The following is a 14,152-nucleotide window of genomic DNA, read 5'->3' on the forward strand; positions in this document are numbered from 1 at the left end:
TACAATAACAAAAGGACATGTGTATACAGGGCAAGAGCTAAGCATCAAAGGTACTGAAAATAGTTTATTCTTACTTTCTGTCTGAAAATAAACATCAGAGGTCATAAAACCAGTGGTTTCCTGGCACCACACAGAATTATTTGGGGGACTGATAAAAACACAGACCTGTGATCCATACTTAGTGAACAGCAAATCAACAGGTCTACAGTGAGGCAAGAAAGACTTTTTTGTATATAAGCTCCCCAGGAAATTGTGATGAACTTCCTAGGTTTGGGAAAACCGTAGGATAGAGCAGTCTCCCATCTCACCCTTTTTACAGATAAGGTAACCATAAGAGGCCTATGACTTCTGCCTTCCTGGAAAGTACTCTGTCCTGCCACACTGCCATTGTCTCTTCTTGGGTCTTATACACTCAGGGAATGCTTATTTCTGGTCTAATACAACTGTACGAGCAACAATTACAAAGCATATATCTAAGAAGATGACTATTTGCCAAACCACCAAAGGAAATAGTGGGCTTTAGAAATTAAAAGACATAATGCAGATCATAGAGAGAACATCAAAGAAATGCACAGTAACAAACTCAAGTCTAAATTAAAGTCTTGCCATCTATAAGATTCTTCTAATTGATGATCTTTAACTTTGGCTATTTAAGAGAACATTTTTTCCATTCAATACTGTAAAATCTGAAATCAGTTTTCAAAATTATGCAGTAATATTCAAATGGGAAAACAAATACTTTCACATGCATTTTCTTAGAGCAATGGTTTTCAAATACTTTTAAGAAAGAAAATTTACTTTCCAAATTAAATTTTACCTGGAAGCTTGATACATAAAAACAGGTAAAAGCTGTTGCCAGTGAAGCCAGTTTCCTTTATTTTCCCCAACGCTCTTAAAGTTCCAAAGTTTAAAAATCATTTTCTTGAGATCACACATCTCTCACGAGAATGAGTTATTGTATATCCAAAAGCAGATTAAGCAAACAATATTACTTCATTTCTCCTTCAAAATAATAGCTAAAATTTGAATGTTTTCAGGTTTTACCCAATCTCTAAAATGTATTTAGAAGCCAATAACTGAATAATTAAACTTACCTCATTTTCTTCTTCTCTATTGCCATTCAGCCAAGAAAGCATGCAAAAGAATAAAGAGAAATCATAAGCACTTAGAACTGATTGAAACGGAAGTTGTTTTTCACAAAAACTTAGGATACTTACTAACTACAGGTATATTCTATATGGACCGTCCATTCCTTCAAAGCCTCAGATACATTTAGTTTAACAAATATTTATTGAAGATAGTACGATACATTGTGCTAGTTACTGGAGATCAAAAGGGAATAAGGCAGTCCCTGCCTTTAAGAGCTTAGTTTCCTATAAGTTATAAAATACAATTCTGTTACAAAAGTGATTTCAACATAATGGAGTAAAGATAGGACAGAAGCAAGCACACTATAGCAGCAAAAAGAAAAGTAACCCAGCCTAATGGTTGGATAGGAACACAAGGAATCCTCCCTAAAAGAAAGGATTAGTTTTGGAATGATGTATTTGTGGGGCTTTCCCAAGCATACAAATTAACAAAATGTGCAAGGAAACCAGAAATAATTCAATATTACCTGAATATAAAGTATAAGGTAGAAAGTAGCTAATTATTAGATACAGTAGTGGCCAGGAGCCTCATGAGGAAAAGCTATTTAATATTACGGTTCAGTGGTTCTCAATCTTCTTTAGTAGGCATCCGACAGTCCCTTTATGGCATACAAGGTGTATGCTCTACACTACACCACGGCCCATGGCTCTCTGAGTTCACCTTTGTTCCAACAAAGGTAACTACACAGTGCCCTGGCTCTGAGGAAGCAAAGCCAAAAATCTGGTGTACACCAGTGCACTGAGGCATACTGGGGGACTATTTGCCAGCGGAAAAGGAAGCCACAAAAGGGCTTTAACCTGTGGTAGCCAGATTTGTATTTTAAGAAAGTCACTCTGTAGATTAGGCGGCAAGAGCGGAGTACAATAATCTCTTTTAAATGCCCCTTAAAACAAATGTACTAAAACCCTTCTCCAAATGTAGGCCTGACGCCATCATAACTCAGTCCATGCACTAGTGTCTCGGTCAGACCCAGAACCGAGCAATGAATGGGGGGAAGAAGAGGAGGTAAGTTGGCAATACATGAATGAGACCTGAAGCAGCGACAAGGTTAAACACTCTCTTTCACTCCAAAACCACTAAAAACCTCACAGATGTGATATCAGAATTACTGTATTTCATTGAGTCTATTACATGCAATTTCCCCATATATAACAACTATAAAATCAGAGTGTGTCATACTATCAATAGTATCCTAGTTTAGATTTTTCCTTTCTTAGTGGATCATAAAATAATGGTATCTTACAAACTTTGGCATATTAGATTTGATTTAAATTAGTACCAAGTGAAATTTTTGAAGCATTTGGGATAAGTGCCATTCATGTCTATCCTCCATGGATGTTTGAGAGCACTCATGTTTGACTGCATGGTACTTGCCCACACAAAGTGTTAGAAATATGGAGATGACCGGAACCCTTTCCTAAGCCTCAGCAGTTCTATTCTGGACAGGCAAATGAATGAAGAATAATTCTGAGAAACTGTGATGAAAGTCATCAAATGGTCAAAGGACTAAAAAAGTATAATTTGTGGGGTGTTTTTGTGAGGTGGGGGGGGAAGAAAGTCTAGTTTAGAAACCAGAGAATTGCTTGTCAGAGATGGCAAGATATTTCCCAGAATTCAATAAAAGAGATTGTTTATAATAAAAAGAATATAAGCACATAAGAGAAAATTTGGGGGAAATACCAAATTTTTCTCATCATAAAAGCGTATCATGTTACTAGAAAAAAACAAAATTACAAACAAATTAAAGGAAAAGTCCACAATCCATCCCATCTAGAGAAAAATGCTGTTAACACCTTTGTCAATAGTCTTCTAACTCTCCTATGTGTGTGTGAAGGTACAGGGCAGGTTGGTTACAATGGCATTCAAGCTATTCTGTATCTTGCTTCTCTTACCTCACCCTACATCATAAATAGAGCTGGTGAGCAAACAAGGAGATTAGATCCCAGAAAAAGTATGGAATCACTGAAACAGACTGAAGAGGGGGTGATCTTGAGAAAAGTCTATAAGGGAATATCGATGAGCAAAGACATAGTTAAGTTTGAACATAAAGGAAGGAGAGACCACCATGTGCATCACCATGTGACAGAAAAGCCAAGGACCAAGGATTGCCAGCAGCCAGTCCTACAACACCACAGTCTTCAGAAAGCCTTGATGAGGCCTTGATTTTAGACTTCTATCCTCAAAACCAATAAATTCATCCAATAAAATTATGTTGTTTAAGGCAATCCACTGCATGGTATTTGCTTTAGCAACAAAGAAACTAAAATGCTGCTCTTCATTCCACTATCTCTCTCTCTCTCTGCAAACCACTACACATAATGGGCTACTCCCATCTTAATCCTCTCAAGAACCACTCAGGTTTCATTTCATTCGTCAATTATCTGAGTGTCTACTCTGTACTCAGCACTATACTGCCTTTTCCTGTCCTCTTCCTTACCATTCCAGATACTACTAAACTCCTCAACTCTTACAGCATTTACTTTGTAGTCTGACAACACAGCCCTGACTTGCCTTTACTGTTCCTGCCTTCCCAACTAGAGTTTAAACTACAAAGAGACAAAGACAGTAGCTTGTCCTTATTATATAACTCCCCCTCCCACCCCGGGCCATTAACATTCCCATTCCTATCATAAAGTTTTCATTACTTATTAAATCAAAGAAATTCCTTAACAACAGTATCAAGTTTTAGCTTCCCCTTTTTAAGGAATTCTCAGATGAAAAGAGGAAAATACCTCAAAACTAACCTGAAGGAAAAGCAAGTATAGTACTGATACATTAACTTAAAACATTTTGCCAAGCTCTCATCCCAGAAATAAGACCCATGAGGACAAGTAAATGAAAATCTTGATGAGGAATATATGTGATTTTTGCGGACAATAAAGCCATAAAGACTACACTGCTGTTTATCAAAGGCCTTGACGCTTTAGGAAAAGTCCTTTGGGATGAGTATGCTAATCAAACTGTGCCAAGACTATTGGCTTGATTTTTTAAAAAGCACTATTCTCCCTTGCTTTAAGTCCACACCTTCAACTAGCATAGCATCTCAAAGAGCTCCTACTAGATAGAGGCTTTTATATACAGATTAAACCCAGGAAAAAATTAATTTGATAATTAAAAAAACAGATGCCATTAAAATTACAGTTTTTACAAGGCAAGAATAATTTAAACAACTTTACAGGGCAAGAAGTAATGTAAACAAAGCACTATCTGTGACATACAATACAGGTCAGAATAGCAGGGCTCTCCCCCAGTGTCATACCCAACAACATTTTTATACAACAAAATTGTTGAAACTTTATTTTAATGTGGAGTTACTATATACTGTAGTGAATAAAACTAACTTATTTTCTTTAAACAAGAAATACTACATAAACACAGATGAACTAAAATATATCACCGTAGAATTCAGAAGTCAGTGAGAAAAGGTAGGAATATCATCGCCAAAGTTAAGAATTGCATTTATACCTGGTATCTTGCTTCTAAGTTTGTTTTCCAAATGAGTTTGCGGGAACACTTGCTTAAAATGAATTACCTTTTCTTGTTAAAGCATTCTACTTTATCCAAAACCCATAAACTGGTATGTTATTTTAATTTGAATGGTTTAGGGCCCTGTGTTAAAGATTTAAACGCTATTTTCCTATAACCCCAATTACTAGGCCTCCATCACCACTGCAACAGCTAACAAAATATTTGTATTTTTCAGGTACTGGGTTAAATGCTTTACATAAATTTAGCTCATTTGGTCCTCAAACCTACGAAGGGTATACTATTTTTTACCCCCATTTTACAAATGAAGAAACCTAAGATCATAGCCTAATGAAGTGGCAGGGCCAAGTATGCGTTATCCGAACTGTTTGACTACAGAGCCTAGTTCTTTAAATCAAATATTTATTAGTTATTACACAGATCTGGACCAAAGGGTAAAAAGTTTCAGAGAAACAGATTTTGATTCAGTGAATAGTCAACAGTGATCTGCCTAGCAACAGAAGAGGCTGTACCACGAAATAAAGAATAACAGTGTTTAAAAACAGAGTCCCACTGATATGTTTGTATTATAGAAGAAATTCCCAAACTGGATACAAGAAATCACTGGGTTTTTTCCTCCCCAATTTAGAACTAGATGCTTTTATGAGGAAGATATTACACTGAAAACAGTATGAAATACAACGAATATATGTAAGATAAAACCTTGACTTAAAGCACTTAAAATCTATTTCAGGCAACAAGATACTCATACACATATATGGTGTCATTATGGTTGCCAAGTGATCAATGTAACAAATGCAACCATTATGAAAAGTGTGAGGCAGATGTCTAGGATACACGTTCACCCAGTTAATGTTTAAGCTGTACCTACCCTGTAGCTTACCAGACAGAGTATTCAGGACAGCCTTTCAATCTTACTTAACCATACTAAATAGGAAAATGAAAACAATGGTGGTCAGCTACTTTATTTTGTCATAGACTTTCCTGCAAATTAGCTCTTAAAAACCTACCCTGAAAATAAAAACAATGGAAATAAAACTTGTGATGTGATTAAACTGTAAATACACTGAGAAAAAGGAAGTTTCTCTTTTTATACACAAATAATTCAAGATCTCTTTCCTTCATAAATATCTGCTTGCTTTGGTGTTAATATTAAAACTTCTGAAAATAATTTTATTCCTTCATGTTTCACAAGTAAATTTTTTTTTGTTATAAAGGAATGCTTTCTTTTTTAGTAACATAGCAAATACATTAACTTGGAAAGCTTCTAGCATAATAGATCACTATCAGACCAAAATCAAAACACACTGAAAAGGAATGAAATTCAGTTTTCTTGAGGAACAAAAGCTTAAATACATTACAAAGAGCCATCATTTATTTGTCTGTGTGTGTGTGTGTGTGTGTGTGTGTGTGTGTGTGTGTAGAGTTCAAGCATTCTCCCTCTTCCAATTCCTCCCTCCAAATTGTGAATTAACATTTGGAGGGGGGGGAGAGGTTGCAAGTCAAGTAGAAGTAGGGCAAAAGACACCCATGTCCGTGTTCTTTCTTACTTTTATTTTTTATTCTTATTCTGATTTTTTCTGGTGTAAGGAAGATGTTCAAAAATAGACTGGGGTAATGAATGCATAGCTGTATGATGGTACTGTGAACAGTTGATTGTGCACCATGGATGATTGTATGGTATGTGAATATATCTCAATAAAACTGAATTTAATTAAAAAAAAAAAGTAACATAAGGTGGCATAAACCATCATACAGAAGATATGTTTTAGGAACAAAAAATACCACGGTAGGGGGAGATTGAAAGGTAAGATGTAAAGAATAATTCTAAAATAACATTCTTTTGAAAACTTTCAGGTCACAATTTATGTGGTTGTATTTTCAAGACAGAAAAAACAATTAAAAATAATTCAACAATAAAAACACATTATTAAAGGGAATGTATCTAACATTTCTGAACTAAATGTTTTTTGACATAGCATTGTTGTAGACATATTTTGTTAGGTTAAGGACTTTGCATTCCATTCTTTATTTGCTACAATTTTAAATCATGAATTGGTGTTGACTTTTTTTGAAATTATATTTCTGTTTACAGTGGAATGATCATGTGGGCTTCTCCATTAATTAACTAATTAATTAAATTTTAATGAGTAACCAGAAAACACCCAACCCAAGAACTATTACTCTGACAATGCTGATGTTCACATCTCCTACTCCATCCTCTTGCTTCCTCAACCAAGGTGACATCGTCCTACACTGTTTATTATTTCTTTTCATTTTTAAAAATATAGTTGTATCAGAAATGAGTGTACCCTTAAATAACCTCCGGTAATATTAGTTTTTAAAATTTATTATAAAAAGTGTCATAACGACCCTGGATGGGATCTGAGGATGGAGGACAGGAGGCTCAAAGGGACACAGTTGAGACATAAGGAAAAGGAAATATAGACTGTAAGCTTTGTATCATTGTTGAATCTCTTGTACTTCTTAGCTGCGCTTAATGGGATTGCATAAAAGAATGTTCTTGTTCATGGGAATTGTATATGTGAATTATAGTGTTTGTTCAAGGATGTGTGCAGCTAACTCTCATACGTTCAGAAGACAGAGCAATAGATGATGGATGATAGATAGGGAGAGAGGGAGAGGGAGGGAGGAAGGGAGGGAGGGAGGGAAAGAAATAGCGGTGTGACAACATGTTAAACTTAGTGGATTGGGCTATCAGGGGAGGGGGGTCAGGGAATGCTGGAGTTCTGTGTATGGGGTTTATATTGTTTTTGCAACTGTTCCTATAACTTTGAATTTATTTCAAAATAAAATTTAAAAAAAAAAAGTGTCATAATAATAATAATAAAAAGACACCCATGCCCTGAAAAAGCAAACAGAAAAACCCTGAAACATTTATTCTTACAACCCAAAGACAACAATAAGATGGGATCAACATGAATTACAATGTACTATATATACCACCACTCACCATCTCATACAGGGAGAGTAAGGTTTTAATAAAGTGTAAAGGCTAGCCATGTAATTACAAAAGACTGGAAAATAGCCTGAATGTTCAAGAGCGAATGAATAACTCCTGTATATACATTCAACAGAGTAGTATGCAGCTTTAAAAAAGTCATGATGCTATGTCTCTCTAAGCCCACGTGGCAAGTGAACTCACTGCCCTCCCCACTACGTGGGGCATGACTCCCAAGAGTGTAAATCTCCCTGGCAACGTGGGACAAGACATGAGTCTGGCCCCAGCATTGTGGGATGGAGAAAATCCTCTTGACCAAAAGAGGGAAGCGGAAATGAAACAAAGTTGCAGTGGCTAAGAGATTTCAAAGAGTGGAGAGGCCACTCTGGAGGGTATTCTTACGCACTATACAGATATCCCTTTTTAGTTTTTAGGGTGTTGGAATAGCTAGAGGAAAAAACTTGCAGCTGCAGAACTGCAACCCAGCAGTCTTGATTCTTGAAGATGACTGTATAACTATATAGCTCACACGGTGTGACAGTGTGACTGTAAAAACTTTGTGGCTCACACTCCCTTTATCCAGTGTATGCACAGATGAGTAGAAAAATGGGGACAAAAATTAAATGAAAAATAGGGTGGGATGGGGGATGGAATGTTTTGGGTGTTCTTTTTTACTTTTTCTTTATTTTTACCTTTTTTGGAATAAGGAAAAGGTTCAAAAATTGATTCTGGTGATGAATGCACAACTATATGATGGTACTGTGAATAACTGTACACTTTGGATGACTGTAGGGTATATGCATATATCTCAATAAAACTGTATTAAAAAAAGTAATGATGAAGATCTCTGTATACTTCTCTAAAAAGATCTCTGATATATTAAGTGAAAAAAGGCACAGAATAGTATATTTAGTATGATAATTTTTGTGAAAAAAAGGGGATACCACATATATATTTGCTTATATTTAGAAAATAGAGGGCTCAGCTAAAAACTAATAAGAATGGTTTCATATTAAAGGGAATGGGAGGGAAGAACATGGATGGAAGCTATACCTCTCTGAACATTCTTTCATTGTGCTGACATTTGGAATCATGTAAAATGTTGTGTTTGTATTTTTTTCATCAGAAAGAAAACAATTTCTAAAAATTGATATCAAACTAAAAAAATATGTATCAAGCTAGTGATTGGCATAACCAGATATATAAAAAAAGTTAAACAAAAACAAAACCATTTTGATTACATATCCTTTATTGGAATATATCCTAGGAGAAAAAGGAACCATAAAAAAAATATTAAACCATACTCAGCAGTCTTACTGAAACTGACTATACAAATGAAGTAAGTAAGTTTTTCTATTAATGTCATTAGGAAGCAAGATTGTAAGCATAAAAGAAGAGAAAAAAGGATTAAAAACAATAAATAAAAACTCTGTACGCAATATAATTTGGAAAAATCAGAATGAACTTGAGTTTTTCAAAAATATATATACTAACTCTGCCCAGTGAAAAGGCCTAGAAGCAGTGACAACCTGGTAGCAATAAAACATATCACTAGTGTCTAGACTGCAGTCTCTAAACACAATTCACCAATTCCCACTAAAAGGAACCAAAGCTCCCAGGAGAAATGGTTGATTACAGCACTGAAGCAGGAAATATATAAATTAACTATGTCCAAGGAAGTTATCAAAGAGTATCAGGGTCATGCAAAAGGACACTGAAGCCAACTTGAAAGCTTCCACCTGTCAAAAAGAGGCAATTTGAGCAACAATAACAACAAAAAAATGACTGTGATGTCCTGAAACATAGCAAGTACATAAAAATGAATTTCATTTTAAAAATAGTCCACGTTGGTCACCTCTGGAGGTTAGATTGCCAAATAGGACACCATTATCCTGAAAATCGATAATGGGAAAGAATCTGATATTTTTCCTATCTTTCCTGTATGAACTGTATTTCAGGGCAACCAAACATTTGATGTGTGATAGTTCTTTATAGACGACTTCCAGCTAATAAATGCAGAAGGAGTAATGGACCTATGCAACATTCATCAACAGCAGCTAAAATCACTAGCTGAAAAGCTGATGGGAAATTTTGTAATGGACAAATCAGACAGACTATGCCAGAACTCAATGATCAATTTTGACATCACTAAAATAAGACAACCTGATATGTGCCCCTTGATATAATGCAATAAGTAACCTTAGGACAGTGATACTTTTAGGAGAAAAAGAATCTGCTGTGAAGACCAGTTTCCAAAACATATGAGGAACAGAAAAACAAGTTAACAGTCACGATCAAGATGCATACAGCCAAATACAGAATGTGGAAATTTCTACTGTACAAATGCTTTGGTTTTTCCAACAGATAAATGGTATGAAAGGACAATTTAGACTAAGAGAGATTGAAATCTGGTAACCAAATGCTCATCTGGATCCTGATTTTGAAAGAAAAGTGGATAGGGACTGAGTTTTATTAAGGATTTATTGCTAATTTTATTAGGTGTGATAATGCCATGCTGTTACATCAAAAAAAATCTTTCTCCCTTAGAGATACGTATAGAAGGATGAAATGATACAATATCTGAGATGATTTAAAATATTCCAGTAACTACAAAAAGTGATGAGTAGATGAAACTAGAATGGCAAAACAGTAATTGTTGAAGCTGAATGAGCACATGGAGGGGAGGGAGGAGAAGAGTATTTATTATACTATCCTTTCAACTTCTGTGAATGTTTGAAAGTTTTCATAATAAAAAAATTGTAACATTTAATTACACTATGAAAGAGGCTAACAAATTCCCAAACAAGTTAGCAGCATGAGGAGAGACTGTGTGTGCATGAGCAGGTAAGGGAGATGGGAATGAGGTGTGGAGGTGAGTGCTTAGAAGTATGATGGCAAAACGTATGTATCTCTGTTGCCTCCCTCCCTCCACCCCCCTCCCTGGGCCCCCCCAAATCAGAGCCCATTCACCTGGTTGTGACTAGGTATTAATCCCTTCACCCAAACAGAAGTAATCACCAGGATTCATTCATCTGCTTTAGATTTTATTTCTATGATTCCAAGAATTTCACTGTCCAACAAAAAAACACAAATATGTATCCACAATGAACATGATGGAAAAAGTTTTCTATAAAATTATCTTTTGCCAAATATCTACTTTAGGGTCATTCAATCTGAAAAGACTTAAGGTGAGAAAATTTTTATTTTAAAAAACTATTTTCTATTCAGAAAGGAGAGGAATATTAAGATCCTGAATATTTAAATCCATTTTCTAACCATTTACTAAACTTAAAGGATAAGGTACCACAGCGCCAAATTTTCCTTCCCTGTGAGTTAAGGTAAAGAGAAAAACAAAACAGTATTTTGTATATCATTTTACATATTAAAAACCTGATTCCAATTTCCACTTCCAGATACCAAATTTTGCTTAAAAAGAACCCAAAGCTGCAAGGGTTGATATCTGGCCTATTGAACTTTGATTTAGCTTCTGGAAGTTTCCTCATTATTAAAATAATATAATATATAATAGTACATTTGTATAATAAAGCTAGTTGATCTATAAAACAGAATTTTATCCAAAATGCTGTCCAATGGTTTGTTGTTTGTTTGTATCATATTTCAAATGTCAAGTTATATTACCCTAGGATTTAGGAAAAGGCAATTGGTACACAACTCCAAGGGTAAAATCCCTAGCCACTTAATCACAGAAGTTAATTTCCATGATAGCTTACTAGAGGAGGCCAAGTTTAATGCTCTATGATAAAGAGCTATACAAGCCAGCAAGGCAGATGAACATCTAACAGAAACAAAAAGGGTAAAATGACAGAAGGAACATTACTTGGAATTAACAACAGTAGCTAACATCACATCCCAGTCAAACTAATTAGCTGGTTTTCATTCATACATCTACAAACTCATGAGAGCGCTAAAAATGTAAATACCATTCACTAAAAATGATAAGAAAGAACTACACAGCTCAGTCTAAACTTTCTGACCTAGGGCCTTTCCAGTGCATTCTGTCCGGAAGGCATGTCCCAACTGCTGTTCTCCCCCATTTTGTGCTCTTAAAACACTTGTGGGGGAGGCACCACAGTATGATATATAGGTTAAGAACAAGAGCTTGAAAATTTATAGCCTGGATTTGAATACCAACTCCAACACTTTTTAACCTAAGTTACTAAGGGAAATGGAGGCCAGAGACATCATCTAAGAAACTGAAATAGTAGCATGCATGTACTAGAAAGGAGAGAGCATCTATTTTAAATTCTTCATATAATGCCTAGCACATAGTACTCAATAAACAGAAAATGCTTAGCAACTTGAGTTATATATTTGAAAAACACTTTCATTAATGATAATCTCACTATTAGAAAACAAGTTCCACAACAGCAAATGTCCCTTGCTCCCAAGGTCTTGGCACTTTAAATACACAGTAAATAATTTTGAACAATCGAGGGAGTAAGAGAGGGAGAAGTAGGAGATGAAAGATAGAGACTGAGGAGAGTGGCAAAGTTATGGATCAGCCACAGAGGAAAAAGAAAAAGGCAATTAACACTCAAGTATGGCCTGCAGGCCATCAATAGTCAGCCAAGTTTGTTTTATATCCACAAGTAGAGAAAGTAAAACTAGGAGCTTAGAAGCTTTTATAGCAATTTTACCTTGACTAGTGATCAGTAGGCTTGTATTTTTTAAGCTTTTTATTTTGAAATAATTGTAGAGTCACTAGAAGTTGCAAAAATAGTACAGAGTCCCATGTACACTTCACCCAGCTCCCCACAATGGTGACATCTTATATAGCTGTAGTATAATGCCCAAACAAGGAAACTGACATTGGTACATTACTGGTAACTGAACTACAGACCTTATTCAGTTCTCACCTTTAAAAAAAAAATTCATTTGTGTGTGTGTGTGTAGTTTTATGAAATTTTAACCACCATCACAATCAAGTCATATAACTATTTCATCAGTGGGCTTGTGCTGATTTGAATCTACTATTACCCTGAAAAGCCATGTTCTTTTAATCCAATCTTGTGGGGGCAGACCTATTGTGGGTAGGACCTTTTGATTAGGCTGTTTCCATGGAGATGTGACCCTGCCCATTCAAGGTGGGTCCTAATCTTTTACTGAAGTCCTTTAAGAGAGCTAATGGAAGGAGAGAGCTCAGAGACACTTAGAGAGAAAACAACCAGAGACATTATGGAGATAGTCATTGAAACTAGAGCTGAGAGAAGCTAAAATATGTATTCCAGAGTTTGCCCCTGGGAGAAGCAAGAAGGACCCACAGGAGCTGAGAGAAACTAAGACAGAAGCCCAGAGACACTTTGGAGAAAGCCACAGAAACCAGAAGCTAAACCCAGAAGAGGACCAAAAGACTCTGGCCATGTGCCCTCTCATGTGACAGAAGAACCCCAGATGCCATTGGCCTTTCCTGAGAGAAGGTATCTTACTCTTGATGCCTTAATTGGGGCATCCCATGGCCTTAGAACTGTAAATTTGTGAACTAATAAGCCCCCATTGTAAAAGCCAATCCATTTCTGGTATATTGCATTTCGGCAGCTTTAGCAAACAGAAACAAGGCTTATATTTCGAATGTCTGAGTTTTTCACTTCATTTTTCTGGTAATTCATTTTTATTGTGTTACAAAACCAGTTCCAGAAAGACTGACAGTTGGGGGGGGCGGGGGCTGTCCTTCACCACAGATAATTTGAGAAGCACTGAACTAGAATGTGCACTAACTTTATCCTAAATATTTGGAATCCCTGGTTTCCTAAATAATTGATAATTGGATTTTATTTTTCCTCTATGGGGTAGTATACAATCCTAAATGAAGCACATACAAGCAGTCTCCACTTTTTTGTAGGACAAGGTTTTGCTGCTATCCAAAGCTCTATTCTTCACTTCTCAGTCTTTTAGTCCCATGGTACCCAACAGAATAGGCAGACAAAAGCCAGGATTTTACTCTAAAATATAGCCTCCAGAAACTTAAGTTAAGGGATGAATAAATGGTATCAAAGAATTTAGTTATTATGTTTCCAACTTCCTGAAAACAGATTAGAATTATTTCTTGAGAAATTTGTCAGTATGTTTCGACCATGTATCATTTATTGATATATTTTCTTCAGCTCTTTACCCACCCTTTCTATGCTCTTATTTGTGAAGGTATGATTAGGAATCTGCAAACTACATTTCTCCTTTGGAAGCAATAGTAAGTGCTAGAGGGAGGCTGAAAAGCTGGAAGAGGAAAAAGGAACTTGCTCCTCCCTGTTAGTAAAAGGTCTTATGTCTGTTGACCCGTCAACACACTTCACCCCGGCAAGTGCAGTTGGTTCTGATTTCCACCTTTTCTCCACAATCCCAGAACCAGCCTCACTGTAACCCTCACACATACAAGCTTCCTTTTCAGAAATTCTACCTCCAAGGGGTCCTATTCCAAGCTTCTAGGTTCTAGACACCATACCTTCTTCCCTTTTTTCTCCCAGTAGGTGGGTAGCTACTTCCTGCATTTCTATCTCTGTTACATCAGTGTCCCATTCTCATTTTTTCAGTTCTCCAAAA

General features: G+C 36.0%; 1 protein-coding gene across 4 annotated transcripts in view; it reads right to left on the minus strand.

The window, feature by feature from the left end:
- Nucleotides 1-14,152, minus strand: part of SETD2 (SET domain containing 2, histone lysine methyltransferase) — a 127,719-nt gene that overhangs the window by 98,834 nt on the left and 14,733 nt on the right. For 3 of the 4 annotated variants that reach the window (XR_005218806.1, XM_037849604.1, XM_037849587.1), the window contains exon 2: nucleotides 1,095-1,134. Coding sequence is in view for 3 of the 4 variants with exons in the window: in XM_037849604.1 (XP_037705532.1) it covers nucleotides 1,095-1,134 (40 nt within the window). In the remaining variant the exon portion in view is untranslated. The remainder of the gene's footprint in view (nucleotides 1-1,094; nucleotides 1,135-14,152) is intronic. The other variant, XM_037849597.1, reaches the window with a different exon arrangement.

This window comes from Choloepus didactylus, chromosome 1 (assembly GCF_015220235.1).
Source record: "Choloepus didactylus isolate mChoDid1 chromosome 1, mChoDid1.pri, whole genome shotgun sequence".
NCBI classification, from domain to species: Eukaryota; Metazoa; Chordata; class Mammalia; order Pilosa; family Megalonychidae; genus Choloepus; species Choloepus didactylus.